General features: G+C 44.8%; 1 protein-coding gene across 2 annotated transcripts in view; it reads left to right on the forward strand.

Moving 5' to 3' along the window:
* The window catches only part of lrp6 (low density lipoprotein receptor-related protein 6), a 22,292-nt gene extending 3,845 nt beyond the window's left edge, over positions 1 to 18,447 (forward strand). The window contains exons 4-17 of one of the 2 annotated variants that reach the window (XM_046039913.1): positions 2,957 to 3,045; positions 4,393 to 4,577; positions 7,195 to 7,521; positions 8,653 to 8,855; positions 8,988 to 9,199; positions 9,284 to 9,474; positions 11,108 to 11,317; positions 13,150 to 13,275; positions 13,580 to 13,825; positions 15,101 to 15,211; positions 16,460 to 16,690; positions 16,779 to 16,915; positions 17,336 to 17,433; positions 17,741 to 18,447. In XM_046039913.1, coding sequence (XP_045895869.1) covers positions 2,957 to 3,045; positions 4,393 to 4,577; positions 7,195 to 7,521; positions 8,653 to 8,855; positions 8,988 to 9,199; positions 9,284 to 9,474; positions 11,108 to 11,317; positions 13,150 to 13,275; positions 13,580 to 13,825; positions 15,101 to 15,211; positions 16,460 to 16,690; positions 16,779 to 16,915; positions 17,336 to 17,433; positions 17,741 to 18,044 — 2,670 coding nt within the window. In that variant the 3' untranslated portion in view covers positions 18,045 to 18,447. The remainder of the gene's footprint in view (positions 1 to 2,956; positions 3,046 to 4,392; positions 4,578 to 7,194; positions 7,522 to 8,652; positions 8,856 to 8,987; positions 9,200 to 9,283; positions 9,475 to 11,107; positions 11,318 to 13,149; positions 13,276 to 13,579; positions 13,826 to 15,100; positions 15,212 to 16,459; positions 16,691 to 16,778; positions 16,916 to 17,335; positions 17,434 to 17,740) is intronic. The other variant, XM_046039914.1, reaches the window with a different exon arrangement.
* The last annotated feature ends 860 nt before the right edge of the window (positions 18,448 to 19,307 follow it).

A 19,307-nucleotide genomic window follows, 5' to 3' on the forward strand; every position in this document is an offset into this window, starting at 1 on the left:
TAACAGGAGGCGCATGGCGCTTGTGGTTGGCGAGCAGGATTGTCACACGAGGATAACAACGGCATGAATCTGTAACTGCAAGACTGTTTGAAACGGGTTAGATGCTCTGTGTATAATTAATCTACATTTAATCGCCGTCGTCACGATTAGCTAATCGCGTTCTTTCAAATCGTGATTTCGATTTGAAAACGATTAATCGTTCAGCCCTAATTTACGGTTGTTAAGCTTGTTAATGTTCCAGCTACAGGCTAAATGAGCTTAGAGCCAGAGGTCAGAGGTCGCAGCTCTTCACGGTAACAAGCTGAAACGTATCGTGGGGATCTTTGTTTGGTGATTTCGTGATAGTTACATGGAACAAGAGAAGCTGGAGATGAACTCTTGTCCGTGATGGAAAACAGGAGCAACAGTTTGTGCTCTCTCTGCGTAGTGAGATTTCATTCTAGATCATCATCAAGTTGTTTATTGTTGTATTTCTGAAGTTATTGACTTGTCGCTGTTTAATTTGAGTTGACAAATATTTGATAAATAGTTCAAGGGAGAGATTTCTTGGAGCAAAGTGAGCGAGGTAGTTTAACTGCCGTGATTCCAGCTTTACTAAGAAATAATTTATATATTATGTTGTAACGTAGCCCTTATGGATCCAAACTCCATTCAGAAAACAATCATTTTAAAAGTTGTTGTCCTGCTGTCTTGCTAACAGACCTGACAAAGCATGAATTCATATGTTTAACAAATCAACATCATGTTGTTGTTATTTCGGCATCAGTTTGATCCGTTTATTGCAATTAAATCCCAGCAAAATGTTCACTCTGGCTTCATACCGCTGTTGTAATCGCAGTAATCGGCAGTAGTCAGTAGATGCAAGGATTTGGTCTGAATGCACGGATTTTGAATTGAATTGTAAATGTGGGATTTGTTGCTGACTATAGTTAAAGTTGGCCAGAAACATAAAGGTTACTTATCCGAGCCGTCTCTGCAACATCTATAAACCCGTCCCCTCTGAATGTCTCACCTGTGCCCCCCCCCCCAGGTACGAACCCGTGTGCGGAGAATAACGGCGGCTGCAGCCACCTCTGTCTCTACAAGCCTCAGGGCGTCCAGTGCGGCTGTCCCATCGGCCTGGAGCTCATCGCCGACATGAGGACCTGCATCGTCCCCGAGGCCTTCCTGCTCTTCTCACGCCACACCGACATCCGCCGCATCTCCCTGGAGACCAACAACAACAACGTGGCCATCCCGCTCACCGGCGTCAAGGAGGCCTCGGCGCTCGACTTCGACGTCACCGATAACCGTATCTACTGGACCGACATCACTCTGAAGGTGAGTTTCAGAGAGCGGGGACGCATGAGCGCAGACGTCCTGCTGGTTGGCTGGAGGCCCCGCTGTAATGGGCTCCCAGGAGACGCCAGGGTGGGAATAACCCCTGCTCCATCTCTCCATCCCCTCTCTCTTCTTCTTCTTCTCCAGACTGAACATGAGATCCTCGTCATCCCCGTCGGTACAAATAGAAGAGGGTTCCGTTTATTTTCTTCAGAGCCTCAGACAAACATTTGGGCTAAAGGTGAAAGTAGAAGACTTTCCTGTGTAGGGCTGCGATCGATTCATGCAACGAGTACTTTGATATTGTCAAGAGTATTTTTCTATTAGTTTAATATTAGATTAGTATAACAGATATATATTTTATCCACGAAAGCATCAAAACGTAATTCAGTCATCCTGCAAAAAGAGACACATAAAGTTCATTAACTCAATGATCACAGCAGAGTATTTTAAAATAAATGTGAATTCCTCATCACTGCTCTGTTATGATATTAATAATAATTAAAGCTGCAAGCAGCGTTGGGCGGGCCCTCGCACTTGTAGCGCGTCCGGGTGTGAGCCGGCCGCGTTACATATTCTGGAGCTCTGCCGGTGCGGCAGCGCTACATAGCACTTGGCGCTATGAATATAAATTAATATTGGCGTGTAGATGTCTTCGGGGCATGACCGTTATCAAGCACGTAATGTTTGGTTCAAATGTGAGCATGTACACTGAAGTTACAACAACTTCCTGTGTCATGGCCAAGAGTTGATCTTTGACGCCACGCCACGGACACGCCCATCAACGAAAACTCACAGATAGCACAACTTTTCATCGTCAATGCCTTTAGAAGGTACAGCAGAAATTTGAGGTCGGTCGGACTAAATCCCGAGGAGGAGTTCGTTAAAGTATGGAGTGTGTAAATCGCCAAAAATGACCATTAAATCCAAAATGGCCGACTTCCTGTTGGGTTTAGGCAATTGCTCCAAGAGGCTTTTTTATGCGTCTGGACATGATACACGTACCACAGAAATTACATACATGTAGGTGAAACTTTACCCGGGGGCTGCACTGTAGGGGGCGCTAGCGAGCCATTTTTCCACGCCCATGCGCGAAACCCACAAAATACAAAATTTTTCGCCACTCCTGAATTTTGTGAAATATGTGGTGTTGAAGTAACAGCCGAACATGAGATGACACACGGTGTGACATTAAGTTAGCGTGACAGCAGTGGTGCAGAAATGACTTTAAACATGGGGCCATGAAGTAATATTAAGAAAATCAATTTCCTGTGACCACCACTAACAGAAACACGCTCCTCCTGTTGATCATCCTGATATAGATATATATCTACATCAGGCCTGCGTGGGGACAAAAAGGAAACACGGCGCTGTCGTGATGCCGCTCTTTTAAAGTTGCTTCTTTTTAAGACGTTACAGTAATACAGTTCTGTCCTAACAGCCTGCATCTCCTTATTCACGTGAATGATCAATAATCAATAATTCGTCCCCCTTGCAGACCATCAGCCGGGCCTTCATGAACGGCAGCGCTCTGGAGCACGTGGTGGAGTTCGGTCTGGACTACCCGGAGGGCATGGCGGTGGACTGGCTGGGGAAGAACCTGTACTGGGCCGACACCGGCACCAATCGCATCGAGGTGGCCAAACTGGACGGGCAGCACCGGCAGGTCCTGGTCTGGAAGGATCTGGACAGTCCACGAGCTCTGGCTCTGGATCCCGCTGAAGGGTGAGAACCCTGGAGGTTCAGTTTTTCAGATAAATTAGTCCTAGTCCTGAAGAAGTTGGCGCCACTACCATTTTCTGTGAGGAGTTGTTTGTTTTTTAAAAGTAAGGTGAAAGGAATTAAGTGTAATTTGTAGGGCTGCAACTTTTCATAGTCGACTAATGTCTTAATTATTTATTCGATTAGTCACAATTATTTTTGTCACCATTTAACTAATTAAACTGAATTACTGATCTCCAACACTCAGCCTGACTAGCTAACGTTACCATTAAGTGAACGAGGTTTACTCTTCAGAATGAACACCAGTATCAGCGCCAGGGGGAAACCAGGGAAGAAGACGAGACGGCTCCTCCTATATCCTTATACAAACTTTAACTGTCGAACAAAGATTTTTGCTTTGGAACTATATTAAAGAAAAGCAAATTAAAAGCAAGTAGTGTGACCACATCTGTACACTAACAATGTCTTTTTAGAACAATAAAGTTCTTTTTCAAAAGTGCTTATAGGTTTTAGGCAGTAACTCAGTGGAGAAAGTTCTGTAGGCGACACCGCGAGCCAGATGTTCCTTGACGTACATTACTCACTACTAACAAGTTTTTTAAAGCTGGGTCTCCGACATTGCCAGCGTTGCGTTGGACAGATTTGTGCTGCGGTGTTCACGAGGGAGGGGGGGGGAGAGACGCTGCGGCGCTGAGCTGCAATCAAATAAGATTTTAAATAGGCCTAGAAAAAAAAGATAATAATAACAATCAGTATAAAATAACTGTATAGGAAACACTGCCTTTCCTCTGTTGTTGTTGCTGCTGCAGTGGTTTGTGTAACTGGGACCAGAGCGCTCTGTGGGCGTGACTGGCACCGGCCGGCCGCCACCGCTAACCCCGCGGGCGCTTGTGGAGCTTCTCAACCCCGAAAACGTTTGAGCACATTTTCGATTCGCCATCAACTTTGGTTAAACTGCCAATATTCAGTTCTACACAGTCGATTTCTCTACTCAAAGCTGCTTTAAAAGTGTATTTAGTGATGAAATAGTGAACAAAACGTGTAAAAACAAAAGCCGTTCTGCTGTTCGCCTCTTTCTACTTTACTTTCCGCTTCTTCGCGAGCAGTCATGGCAGACAGAGGAAGCGACACTGCTCCCAGCACTTCCTGTAGTGCACTGCGGTTAGATTGCGATCTCTCCCTTAAACGGCATCTATGTAACGACGCGTCGACAATGAAATTTCACGTTGATTACGTCGACTAATCGTTGCAGCCTTGGTCATTTGAAGCATAAGCAATAAAAGAGGCTGAAATGTCAGGGTTCTGATGGATCAGAGACGGGTAAGAGCGCCTGGTGCTTCCTCTCCGCAGGTACATGTACTGGACTGAGTGGGGCGGGAAACCAAAGATCGACAGAGCGGCGATGGACGGGACGGGTCGGATCACTTTGGTGGCCGACGTGGGCCGAGCCAACGGACTGACCATCGACTACGCAGAGCGCCGCCTCTACTGGACCGACCTCGACACAACGCTCATCGAATCGTCCAACATGCTCGGTGAGTGTCGACATTTGTAAGAATAAATATCTCCCGCGTGGCGTTTACATCCACCACAGCAATGCGAAGATAGACTTTTATTTCAATTATTACAATTAAGTTTCACACCTTCAGCAGAAAAAGTTGGAATGGTATTTTTCTGACCTGCTTTTTCATTATTTATTAATTAATTAAACATATGTCAGGAGACAGATTCACAGGGGCCTTGGCACAAACTGACAGTAGCCCCTGACTTGGTTTTTAATGAGTTTAACCTCCTAAGTTTGAACACACTAACAGTAATCGATTTTCATTTCCACTTGAAAGTAATTGCAAACACGTGCATGCAGAAAACTACAGCCGGAAATGACTGTGGGGCCACAGCAAGAAGCCTTATGATATGACTAAGCTTTGTTTTTTTCTCAAAAACGGCGTCCCTCCATATTAGCCGGCAACTTTCCGCAGATGTTCGTTTGCCGGTACATCATGAACTTCCTAGCTGAAGCTGGATATCTTCAGTTATGCCGTTTTTCCATCACCAGTACCAGTTCAAGTCGACTCGACTCGGTTTGGCCCTGCTCCGTTTTCCAGTGCAGATAGTACCCCTCAATTTAGCTGGTTGTCATAGATTTCTCACCTCAAAACTTGAAATTCTATACGAAACCTGTAAAATATAAAACTTTCTTTTGGCGCGCAGTGATGATGCAGTGAATAGTGACGACTCTCTCTGACCTCACGTCACATTTTAGTATCTTCTCATCTCGCTTGGAACCGTGACAGATGTGATACGAACAAAAGTACCTGGTAGCAGGTACAAGTACAACTTTTCCACAATGGAAAACCAAACAGAGGCGAGTCGAGATGGTTCCGTCCATCGTCAACCGCTTATCCTGCGTACAGGCTTGCGGGGGGCTGGAGCCAATCCCAGCTGATCAGGCGAAAGGCGGATCACACGCAAACTCTGGGGCTATCCACCGGACCACCGTGCCGCCCCAAGCTGTTACTGTGCAGTGGAAAAGGGGCTTTATTTTCAGAAGTTTATTGGCTACACAAAGCGCCAATTGGTTGCAATTGGCTCGGCCTACCCAGGAACTAACGGGCTGGCCCGTCCTTACAGCGCGGGCTCTCATTGGCTGTTGTAGGCTGTGAAACGGACATGAGAGCTCCTATTGGATTAGCTGTCAATCAAAAAGTCAGAGTTCAGCAGACATTTTGAAATCAAGATACCGCAGTTATTTACTTCCAGAGTTATTACGGTTATAATGAAATATTAGGCACTTCTGTTCTGTTTCTTCAGTTAATGGAAAGCGATGGGGCAGCAGTCCCTGGGGATTTACTGATGGAATAATGTGTTTTGGACTAAATGTTTTTACTGGAGTGGTTCGTCTGGACCTTTGACAACGTAACAAGACCGTTTAAGTCTGAATATAATAAATCGGTGGATTTCTATGAGGCTTCATAGGTGAGTCTCGTCTATCTTGATTGTACTGGTTTGCATTGGTCGAATCATGAGGACTTAAGCTTCCCAACGGTGTATCATGTGACTGTGAACTTAACAGTTGCGTGCACAGACCGAAAGCTGCCACCAGGACCTGCCGGCCGTCAGTACGTTAAAGATGCTGAAGGTGTAATTGCAACAGTCTGTCGTCCCTCTTCTTGTCCTCTCTGCTTTATACCGTTTCTACTGTTCCTTCCTCTGCTGCCGCAGAAACAAAAGCTGCTGTGCTCTGTGGAGTTCTGTCCTGAAGTGTTTCCCCCACTCAGCACGTCGGTGGACGTAAACCAGGACCAAAATATTCCTCACAGAAAGCTCCTAAAACGACGCTGTTATTAGACCAGAGGCTCAGCACACACTCTCACTGCTCTTACAACACTACCAATTTTGTGTGCAGGCCTCGGTCTTGGCTCGGGGCGAGGACAGAAAATAACCCTCACAGGCAGACGTCTGCTGCACCAGAGTCTTTATTATTTTTCATCTGTTTTGTGATGCAGTGTAAAGTTTGGCACTTGGTTTTAATTGAGTTTTAGCTCAAAATTTTACTCTATTTCTTTGTGTATTTTTAACTTTTAGTCCTTCCAAGTGGTGAATCTTGATATTGGTGCTTTCCTGTATGCCGTGAAAAAATCAGACATGTTTGAAACAAGTTTAGAAGTGTTGGAAATATTTCTGTCGGCTAAATATGGGTTTATTTTTTATCTCTGTAGCCAACGTTTACCACCAGAGAGACAAAGCTGCTGCTTATTAGTGCAGCTAAATAACAGTCTTTCACATTGTTTAGTTTTTGTTCACTGAGAAAATCTGCAAAACATTTTGTTTTCACAAGTTCCTCATTATTTAGACTTCGTCTGGTTTTGGTTCGGAGGTTATTTTCCTGTGGGATTGTTGTGAACACGGTTGTCTGAAATACATAAAATCAAACATGACAACTTATATAAATATCATAATTAAACCTGGCGGATAAACCAGGCTTTGATCAAGTCCAGCAGATCCAGACATTTCCTGCGTTTATCCGAAGAACATTAAACTGTACAGAGACAAACATGAGAATATAAAAAGAGTCACTTTCTATTTAGTTTTTGGAGAAAACGTTTCAGCCAGTTGACAAAAACATCTCCCGTGTGTCTCGATTCCCTGCAGGTCAGGACCGCGAGGTGATAGCCGACGACCTCCCTCACCCCTTCGGCCTCACCCAGTACCAGGACTACATCTACTGGACCGACTGGAGCCAGCGCAGCATCGAGCGGGCCAACAAGACCAGCGGTCAGAACCGCACCGTCATCCAGGGCCACCTGGACTACGTCATGGACATCCTGGTGTTCCACTCGTCCAGACAGGGCGGCTGGAACGCCTGCGCCTCCACCAACGGACACTGCTCCCACCTGTGCCTCGCCGTGCCCGTCAGCAGCTTCGTCTGCGGATGCCCCGCCCACTTCTCCCTTAACTACGACAACAAGACCTGCAGCGGTGAGGCCGGCGTGAACCTGCATAACATGAGCTGTTCAAACCACAACATCTGAGACACTTCACCAGGCAGCTGTGAAATATTTAAACGCATCCAGGAAACTTAAGAGACTAAAAGAAATCGGTGAAGTTCCTTATAGGGCTGCTTGATTATCGCAAGAATCATAATCAGGATTATTTTGGTCAAATTTACAATTTTTAAACACGATTACTTGTTGACGTAGGAAACCTCATTATTGCATTTATTAAACTTTTAAAATTGAATGCTTAATTTTATGCTTTATCCCAAATAGCCCATCAAATAAGAAATAGTAATGAAATATTATTACCTTTATACAACATCGTATGCTGGTTTCACACAAAACGCGTCACTTTGACCTCTGGACCACTCGCACAAGTTTTCACACACAACCAGCCACAGCTAAAATAAAATAAAATAACCAATTTGCTGTGATTTAGTTGCAATAAACGGATCAAACTGATGCAGAAAAAAACAACATCATGATGCTGATTTGTTAAAAATATTAATTCATGCTTTTTCAGGTCTGTCAGCAAATATGACAAGCAAACAAGTTTTAAAATGCTCGTTTTCCGAATGGAGTTTGGATCAGTCACTATGCTAACTGCAACAATTGCTGGAATCAAGTATCAGTCACATATTTTCTGAACTCACCAGGTAGCTCAGCTCTTCATTTTGGGGGCGACCAAAAATAATAAATAAATAAATTAAAATTAAATATTAATAATAATATATATAATTAAATATTATATATTTTTGTTACAGAATTTCTGTATTTTTAGAATTTATGTATTTATGCAAGTCAGACAGACAAACCAAAGCTAAAAGTTTCCTTCAGCACTCTTATAAAAACCTAAATACGACCACACTTCAGAGCGGCTGAAGAATCTCCGCCGTGTTGTCGTTGACCCAAACAAACCCACGTTGAGTTTTTTTTCCTAAGCGCGCTAATCAAACACGGTTATCATAATAATTAAAATGTGTACGGTAATGTTAACTGTCGGGAGGTTTGACCTGGTTCATCCTTAGCCAGACTTGATATTGTTTTTACCCCACTTGGAGTAAAAGTATAATTAGACATTCATGTTTTTAATGTTTCCCTCTTTGTTGTTCAGCCCCGACGTCCTTCCTGCTGTTCAGCCAGAAGACGGCCATCAACCGAATGGTGATCGACGAGCAGCAGAGTCCCGACATCATCCTGCCGATCCACAGCCTGAGGAACGTCCGGGCCATCGACTACGACCCGCTGGACAAACAGCTGTACTGGATCGACTCCAAGCAGAACGTCATCCGCCGAGCTCAGGAGGACGGAAACCAGGTGAGAGGAGACCAGAAAAATGTGGCGTTCAGCTTCCACAGGATGTCTCTTCAGTAGCCTCTGAGCACAAACTGTTCAGAGAACCCGTATGTGTCTTTGACCCGCGGCGTCTCTCTGCTCTCGTCCTGTCAGAGCATGACGGTGGTGTCGAGCTCTCTGACCGGACCCAGTCAGGGTCTGCAGCTGTACGACCTGAGCATCGACATCTACAGCCGCTTCATCTACTGGACCAGCGAGGTCACCAACGTCATCAACGTCACCCGGACGGACGGCAGCAGAGTCGGCGTGGTGCTGCGAGGAGAGCACGACAAGCCCAGAGCCATCGTGGTCAACCCGGAGCGAGGGTGAGTGTCCTCCGGGTCCGGCTCTTTATTTAGGATGCTCTGGTTCCGGCTTCATGGAGCCGTTTCCCTGCTCGTTGTCTGCAGGTACATGTACTTCACCAACCTGCTGGAGCGCTCTCCGAAGATCGAGCGGGCGGCGCTGGACGGCACAGAGCGGGAGGTTTTGTTCTTCAGCGGTTTGGGGAAACCCGTCGCTCTGGCCATCGACAACGAGGTGGGGAAGCTGTTCTGGGTCGACTCGGACCTGCGACGCATCGAGAGCAGCGACCTGTCAGGTGAGTCTGAAGGGCGCCGTTACACATCAGAGCTCAGGAGGGCGGGAGAGAGTACTGAAGTTAAAATAAGGTATTTTCAGTATGTCAGAGAAAATAAACGTTCCTCTTAGAATTTCTTAATTAAGTCTTTTAAGACCGTAAAAAACAGAAAGTAGTTGTTTACATCCACAAGTTTTTATCGCGATGACTTACATTGATCAAAGGCAGAGACCAAAAATACTACAGTTTACAGAACGTCAGTAAATCATCTCTCATTTTACATTTCTTAAAGCAGCAGTTCCACATTCAGTGAAATGTTCGTCTTCTCATCCTCCCTGAGAGTTGGATGCTCTGTCGTGTCTCTACGCTAAATAAGAAACTATAGCAGCAGCTGATTAGCTTAGCATAAAGACTGGAAAGGGGGGAAACACCTGTCCAAACGTAACTAGGCCGCCACACCGCCCCAGTCAAACTTCACCTGAAATAAGCCGCGTTTCCACCAAAGGAACTAGACCCCGGAACCAGGAACCTTTGGAGGAGGGACCAGGGTCTGAATTTAGTTCTAGGATCTAGGAGGTTTCTGCACGGAGCTGAAGTCGGTCTCCTCCTCTCCAAAACAAGCGGAACAGCTGATTACAGCAGGTAATAAAGCTCGTTGAACATCCCGTTCCTCCGACGCTCAGGCGACACAGACGTGTAAATGTGTAAATGTCTCTTTATTATACCCCCACACAAAAAAAGCTGCTTTAATGGTCAAACACAGCCTGTAGTTTTTCATTATGTTCCTGTCAGATCTGATGTTCATTTATAAATGTTGCTCATGGTTACAAATAATGATGCCTGTACAACGCTTAGTACGGCGTGCAGGCCTGCAGCCTACGTCAGCTGGTGAATTTGCCTAATCTTCGCTAGTTCCATGAAAAGAGATCCGGGGACTAAAAAGTAGTACCCGGGTACTTTTGGTGGAAACGAGGCTTTAGGGAGGTGGATCAGTGCTCTGAATAAAGTTTTCTCTGGAGTCGAGCAGCAGCTGAAGCACTCGAGGAGGTTTGTGCGTTGAAATCCTCAAATGCTCAGCACATTCCTGCGATTCCCCGGAGCCCCACGCAGGCCGACAGGAATGTAAAGCATCTGTAAACAGCACACCGTCACTCCGGGTCCTGGTTTCCTGAGCTCCCGCTTCCAGACGCAAGACTGAACAGGACAGTTTAGAGAAACTTAGATTTACTCTGCAGAGGCTGCTGCTGCCCCCGTCAGGACGCTCCCATCAATAACAAATATTTCACCACGTTGTCTCCATTTCCCAGAATTAACCAGGAAGCAGAAGGGCCACTGTTGAGCACTGAGAACATTTGAATTTAGGAGTGTAGTGACATTTATTTTAAATAAATTCTAAAGTCGAGTCCTACACCAGCTGGGTGAAAGACCATACTCTGGTGTTTAGCTCTTGTAGTCTGTTCTCTGTTGCCTTGTAGCTGACCTCGGTGTATCGCTGTCCACTCCTCCTGCCTCCCCTCCTGCCTCACCCCTCAGTTTCTCACCCGTTTTGTTGCCTTTGCTCCTGAGGTTTTTTGCCCTACAACCTTGTTTTGTTTGTTTTTTTTCCCGATCCCCTCTGTGCTTCTTTAAAAAAAAAATTAAAAAAAAAATCCAGGAGCCAATCGGATCGTGATCGCGGACTCCAACATCCTGCAGCCGGTGGGTCTGACGGTGTTCGGGAACCACCTGTACTGGATCGACAAGCAGCAGCAGATGATCGAACGCATCGACAAGACGACGAGGGAGGGACGCACCAAGATCCAGGCTCGCATCGCCTACCTGAGCGACATCCACGCCGTCCACGAGCTGGACATGAGGGAGTACGGTGAGTCCCCGTCACAGCACCAGGTCTTTACAGCAACGTCTTGTTTTAGAAATACAAAATGGAAACAGGCTGGTGTTTTATCTTAGAACTGTACTGGATGTTCCTGAAGCTGCAGGTGAATAGGGTAAAAAATTTAACTAACAGATATCGCCATGAAACTTTCCTAGTTGATTACTTACATTCAGACAATATTTTTTTGTATTACACGTTTTCGGAGATTGTGTGTTTAAATATGCTAATGAGGCCGTATCTAATTAAATATGCGCTCATTTGCATCTATTAACACCTGAAATCTGAACTCTGGATTAAGTCAGGTTCAAAATTATTGTTTATTTTGTTGACATATTAGACTCAAATGTTTTTACAGAGGGGATTTTGGATTTCTATGCTTTCAAATACTCTCAACAGGCATAAAAAAAATCTATTTTCGCCATGTTTTGGGGAATAAATTGTTCTATAATTCAGGTGCTGAATGGTATATGAACAAACCCCTCTGTAAACACCTTCAGAATAAAGTCAGGAAGACAACCGAAAAATTTGGTGTATATAACTGCTGAATTTCAGGCTCAAAGTCATCTATAGTTAAATTCCACAAATTTATAATAAAAATACAGGACCAATATCAAATCCTTAGGAACAATAATATAGAACATCTAAAACATATTAAACTGATAACTGAGTAACAGCATGTCTGAACAGTCACACAGACAGAGCCACGTGACGCATCTAAACCAATCACGATGTCAGAAATTGACACTAGCCAATGAGATTTCAGGCGTAGCTTAAACCCAGCTTTATGCTTTCATGATTTGTTTCTGGTACAAATGAAATAACTAGGGATGCACAGAAATTCTTGGATGTGGAGAGACTATGGCGGGGGGTCCGGGGCCCGAGGGGGTCCAGTGAAGTAAATTCCATGAGTCCATTTATTTTTAATGGACTCATGTAATATGTTTTCTACTTTCTGTGAATATAATCCAATTAATATTATTTCCATCCTGTACAGACGCCTTATTTTGAAAACCGGACGTTGTCACATGTGTTTCCTCCTCGTGCTAAATCCATCCAGTCCGACCCGGTTTGATAAATAATGTTGTAACATGAAGACTTCACAGCCTCTCTTCATACTAAAGAGACAAACTGACAGGATAAAGTCTCTAACCTGCCTGTCAGCTCGCTCTGGGCCGCTTCACTTACCGTAAAGGCTGGAATACGTGTGCACTCCAAATATAGGTGCGGCTAGCTTAATCTCCTTCTCACAGACGAGTGACAGAAACACTCAAAGTGGTTCTTTTCTAAGAAGTCAGCCACAGATGGACAGCGTCTACAAACGGCGACACCTAAAAATGCTTCCCCACTGCCGACATGTCAATGTAATTGTTCGATAAAATTTATTGGGGTTTTTTTTGTTTTGCTATTTTCGGACGATTAATTTTGGTGGCCGAACATTTGGTGCATCTCTAGAAATAACCGTATTTGGATCCGGGCAGGAGGGAGAGAGCTTTCCAACGGTGCCGGCGAGCGGGAGGAGACGTTGGAAAGCTAACTTTTAGCAGAAATCTACAGACTCTCAGAGACGAACTGCAGTAAAATAAACTACTTAAATGTATCTTTGGACGTTTTCTTTCCACTAGTCTGAAAGAAGACATGTTGAGGAAGCAAAATCTGAAAATGGACCAGAGCATTGTCTGTGTTTCACCTTACGAAGCTCTGTAAAAAAATATGTCACATTTTGATAAGTATTATTAACGGCTAAAACCTGAACGTCACCTTCCTCCCACCAGCTTGGTACACTAAACTGTAAATCCTCACCTGAGCCTCCGTCCCTGCAGGTAAACACCCGTGCACCTGGGACAACGGCGGCTGCTCCCACATCTGCATCGTGAAGGGAGACGGGACGACTCGCTGCTCGTGTCCCGTCCACCTGGTGCTGCTGCAGAACGAGCTCACCTGTGGAGGTAAGTGTCGCTAAATGACCCTTTAAATCAAGATCCACTTACTGGTTTTCACAGGGCTGATGGTGCGTTCCAAAACCCAAGGAAGCAACAGTAGTGAAGCTGTGGTAACGTTATCTGATTACATCTGTGGACGTGTTGCTGCGGTGTTTGTATGTGCAAAATCGTTCTGGTAGACGCATGGCCAGAGGCATCAATCTTAGTTTTCCAACGTAAATCTGTTGTCGTACTGGAACGCCGTCAGTCCCAGCGCCGACCTCAGAGGTAAACCGAACATGAATCTGACGGTCTCGTGGTCCTCCCTCAGAGCCCCCCACCTGTTCCCCGGAGCAGTTCTCCTGTAAGTCCGGCGAGGTGGACTGCATCCCTCAGGCGTGGAGGTGCGACGGCTATTCCGAGTGCGACGACGGCAGCGACGAGGACGACTGTCCCGTCTGCTCCGAGTCCGAGTTCCAGTGCGACAGCCGGCAGTGCATCGACCTGAGCCTGCGCTGCAACGGAGACAACGACTGCCAGGACCGCTCCGACGAGAACAAGTGTGAAGGTGAGGCAGGTAGGACGTCTGCTCGGGGACGGGTATCATGTGGTCCTTTAATACTGATCATCTGCTGAGACCGATCAGATATTTATTGGTGCTTAAATGATTATTAAATGAACATTATTCAAAACATTTAAAGGAAAAACAGCAAATTCTTCACATTAGAAAAAATTAATTTTCTGTCAATAGATTAAGTGATTAACCGACTAATCGTTTCTGCTGTACTTGGAGATTTATAACAAAACATCATATTTTATAAACTCTTCATTAGGGCTGGACGATGCGGCCAAAAATGTAATCACGATAAGGATCAAATCGTTATTTCTCTTGAGTTTAAAGGCAGTTTGAAGAAACCTGATGGTTAATTGTGGTTTTAAACTTTTCTTTATGGGCAACACTTGAGGCCAAACAGTGGATCACATCACAACATTCAAAACAATTAGGATAAAATCTTTGTCAACAAATATGCACGAGTGAAATTAATTAAAAGCTTTTTTTCAGTCCTCTTTTCTCAACAAAATAAACTTCTCAATAAAAAAAATTAAGTTCCAGTTTGTGTATAATTCAAGAGAATAAATCAAACAATTATTGAATATTTTTCTTTTCATATTTCAGTCTTAATCTGTAAAGGAACTACAGCTGTCAGATCCATGTAGTGAAGCACTATCCTTTGCTGCGTTAGTCCCACTCAGAGCTGCAACAATTAGTCAATTTAATCGATTGGTTGTAAACTATTAAATGAATCACCAACTATTTTTATAATCAATTAATTGTTTTCAGTCCTTTTTTTAAAGGAAAAAAACGTCCAAATTCTCTGATTCCAGCTTCTTAAATGTGACTATTTTCTGGTTTATTTTCTCCTCTGTGACTGTAAACTGAATATATTTGGGTTGTGGACAAAACAAGATGTTTGAGGACGTCCTGTTGAGCTTTGGGAAACACTGATCGACATTTTTCACCCATTTCTGGACCTGACGACTTATTGATTAATCGAGAAAACAAGCAGCAGATTAATCGATAACTAAAATAATGGTTAGCTGCAGCCCTAGAATGGACGCAGCTTTGAATAAACTCCTAACAAAGGAAGAAAGAAAGAAGCAGCGTTTAGAATCAGACGCCGTGTATTGATCACTTTGCTGATCAAGATGTGAAAGAGAGAAATAATTATAAAAAGTTGACAAGTAGAAAATGTCGTGTGTGGAAAATATGTTCAGTATGTGACAGAAGAAGCGCCTGTGGGTAAACGCGGCTGACGAGCGTCTTCGTGATGGTTTAACGTTTGTCTTGCAGTTCGATGTCCCGCCGACCAGTTCACCTGCTCCAACGGTCAGTGCATCGGGAAACACAAGAAGTGCGACCACAACATGGACTGTACGGACAACTCTGACGAGCTCGGCTGCTGTGAGTCTCCACCTGCTGTCGGATCTCAGCGTCTGACCTGTTTCTAATTTCCAGCAAATTATCAGCCAGTCGAGGAAGGTTAAAATCAAGGGCAGCTGGACAGGCTCCTGACTGGCAGGGAGTCACAGCTGTTTAACCTCCAAGCCACCGCTTGTTAGTTTTATTTATTCTAGCGCACATTAGCCTCGCCGTGTGAGCCGCTCTGCTCTGTTCTCTAGTATATTTATTAGGGGTGTAACGGTACACAAAAATCACGGTTCGGTTTTTATGGTTCGGTTTATTTTCATACAGTAAGGAGAGAAAAAAATGCAAATATTAAATTACTGCTGGCTTATTATGAAGTTTACAATTTTTTTTAAACAAACTTCCAAATTACACATAATAAATAAATTATATAAAATAAAAAAGAATATGAAATACAATTAAATCTTTGGATTCATTCTCGCTCTTTAAAAATATTTATTGAAAGTTTCTTTCTTTTCACAGTTTTATTTACAGCATTAAATGTGGAATTTTGTATCATAATAGGCTGCATATTGAGTTATTGGGATAAAACCGGTAGTTCTATGTAAAATGAGTCGTCGAGCTCGCCCATATCGCCAAAATTATATCATCTTACTTTCATAACGCCACTGTGAAGATTCCACTGTGAGATTGACAGGCGAATCAGGCTCCGCCCATCGAAGCATCGAATCTTCGACTATTTGCGATCAGCCCTAAGCCCTAATATTTATTTATTTTGAACGTGTTGCGTGTCCAAATAGCAACAAATGCGACACGCCACTCCCGGCAACACACGCGCCACGTTTGAAAGTCTATTGACTGAACGCTTATAATTAAAATGCAAACAGACGCACACAGATTTCTTCCTTTTATTAGAGAGATGATTGTGTGAAATTTTAATAACGGTGCTCGTTCATTTAGCAGCAGTGATGCGCCGAATATAGGGGTCACGTTATGTGCACGCCACAGACTGTCCGATGTTCGCCTTTTGCTTACCGTCGACCTTACATTATAAATTAAGATTAATTTCATGGGCTTTTCACATTTGTGGTTCGGTAAAAAAATATATAGTTTAGCATATTTATATATAAATATTCATATATTTTTGTGTATTTCTGTATTTAATGTGCTGAACTGAACATTTTAGTGAGGAAACTTTAAACAACTCCGTTTTCTGGGACTCATCTATGTTGTTAATCTGTATTAACGTGTTTTGACGTCTCTGTTCTTCTTCTGTGGTTTCAGATCCGACAGAGGAGCCGCCTCCTCCGTCCAACAACACCATCGGCTCCATCGTGGGCGTGGTCATGGCGCTGTTCGTGGTGGGCGCCGTGTATTTCGTGTGTCAGCGCGTCCTCTGTCCCCAGATGAAGGACGACGGCGAGACGGTCACCAACGACTTCGTGGTCCACGGGCCGTCGTCTGTGCCGCTGGGATACGTGCCGCACCCCAGCTCGCTGTCCAGCTCGCTGCCAGGTGGGACGGCCGACACGGCGTTCGTTACCTCATACCTCTTCGTTTAACGGATGTGACGCTGACGCTCGTTTCTAAAACACTTTCGCAGGTATGTCCAGAGGGAAGTCTGTGATTGGCTCCCTCAGCATCATGGGCAGCAGCAGCGGGCCCCCGTACGACCGCGCTCACGTCACCGGGGCCTCGTCCAGCAGCTCGTCCAGCACCAAGGGCACCTACTTCCCCCCGGTGAGTTTTCAGCTCCTCCCACTGCACGCAATCAATCATCCGTGGTCAAGTGTTCTGTCAGAGGTTCATCTTTATTTCCTGAATGTTTTTCACGCTTCTTAATTCAGACAAACATCAGACTCCACAGCGCTTTATTTAACGGGTCTTTAAACACGCTTTATTTTCAAAGAGGTTTGGTGGAAAGAATCACGTTTATAATGATTTAAAGTAAAATATCAGCAGTTTTCAATTTGTTTTCTTGGGTTTAAATGAAGCAGCTTTAATGAAATTTAAAGAAAGCGAACTGCTTTTAAACGCAACTGGTACGAAAGTGAAACGAGGGATCATAAAGCGTCGCTGCGGTTCTGCAGATAATGTCGGTTATTTAGTTTTATAGCCTTTTTGTTCAGAGTGAAACTGACGTGTCTTTTCTCGGTACAGATCCTGAATCCTCCTCCGTCTCCTGCCACGGTCCGCTCCCAGTACACCATGGAGTTTGGTTACTCCTCCAACAGTCCCTCCACACACAGATCCTACAGGTACTCGCAGACTTCACTGAAACTGATTCCTGAAATCCACAAACTGCTCCCATTGTTTTCCATCTCACAGAGCTGCTTTCAACTGCAGTCTGCTTCTTTGCTTTTCAAGTCTTGAACGCTCGCTGGGTTTAAATCCTTCGCAGCTCCGTTTGTAGCTTCTTCACCTGAGACACAACTCGAGACCTTAAGCTTGATTTATACTTCTGCGTCGAGTCTTCCTGTTCAGCCCTCCGCTAACTTGAATGGGGATAAAATAAAAATGACGTCGCCTCTCATTCATTGTGTTGTTTCTCTCTCTCTCTCTCAGTTACCGCCCCTACACCTACCGCCACTTCGCCCCCCCAACCACCCCCTGCAGCACGGACGTGTGCGACAGCGACTACACGCCGGGACGCCGGGCGCCGCTCAAGTCCAGCGCCGCCGCCGCCAAGGGCTACACCAGCGACCTCAACTACGACTCGGAGCCTTTCCCGCCGCCGCCGACCCCCCGCAGCCAGTACCTGTCGGCGGAGGAGAACTGTGAGAGCTGCCCGCCGTCGCCTTACACCGAACGCAGCTACTCCCACCACCTCTACCCGCCGCCGCCGTCGCCCTGCACGGACTCCTCGTGAGCTAACCCCCCCCCCTCCCTCGGCACGGCTCCGCCCCCTCACTGTAAATAGCAATTGTGCATATAAAGAGGTTAAAAATGGGAAGAGAGACTGATGAGGAGGCGCGAGACGAGAAGAGGAACAAAAAAGGAGGAGCTGCAGAACATTTGTACAGTGAAAAAGAGAAAAAGCATATTTATATATTTTCTATACAGTGTTTACTGATGACGCCATCGAGGTTTGTATTAAGAAATTTGTAAATTTTTTTTAAGAAAAATGTTTTATTAAAATCATCACAAATATAAGTTGCCTTAAAAGCAGGAGGAGAACGAGGCTGAAGGACAAACAGCAGGACGATTTAACTTATCCGATGCCAAATATGAAAAACATCAATCGCTACAGGAGAAGAAGAGAAGAGCCCCCCCCCCCCCCCCCCCCCCCCCTTCCCTCCCGGAGGCGGCCATCTTGTCTGTAGTTACCATGTAAACTGGAACGCTGGAGAACGTGGTACTGGGTCTTTGATTTAAAAATTTACCTCCTCGTTTTACAAAAAACGGTTCGTAGGGTTGTGTCTGTCGTGGATGTGAGTCATGTGACACCAGGTTCTGAAAGGTGAAGCAATAACACTAACGCAAGGCACATATTTATTACCCAAGTATTGGCGAGGCTGCAGAGCTAGAGTACGGAGGCCCTGGAGGGACACGAGGGGAAGGTCCCGAAGATCTCAAGACAAATCTGCCTTTTTTTTGTTTGTTTTTTTTTAGCAGAACTCCGCTCGTGTCCCTTCAGGGCCTCCGTACGCACAAATCAAATTTTTTTTTCCCCCACTACACGCTAAGAGATCAGGCCGCTGAAAACATGACTCGCATCCCATACGGTTTAAACCAAAACGTACGCTCGTGTGTGACATTTCCTGTCTCGTTGAAACGTTCGAATGCTCGACTGCAACTGTTTTAAGTGAAAACGACCCAAAGCTGCATCCGTCACTCTCTCCCTCCACCTCTTGGTTTTAATCTTGTTGTTTTGTTTGTTTTTTTAACCCCTTGTTGTCAAACACGGAGGAAGCAGCAGCGTCTCCCTCCAAGAACACGATCTTGTGCCTGACCAGTTACAACATCTTCATATGCTTTTTTATTTTTATTTTAAATGTTTTATGTTGTTGGTACTTTGAGGAAAAAAAAAAACACAAAGGAAATCCAGTGCCCACTAAATGCTATATAGTATTTTTGTACCACATATTGTGTAGATAACGTATTTATAAGCTATATAGAAAAAAATCATTGT

This window comes from Micropterus dolomieu, linkage group LG23, assembly GCF_021292245.1.
Source record: "Micropterus dolomieu isolate WLL.071019.BEF.003 ecotype Adirondacks linkage group LG23, ASM2129224v1, whole genome shotgun sequence".
Lineage (NCBI taxonomy): Eukaryota > Metazoa > Chordata > Actinopteri > Centrarchiformes > Centrarchidae > Micropterus > Micropterus dolomieu.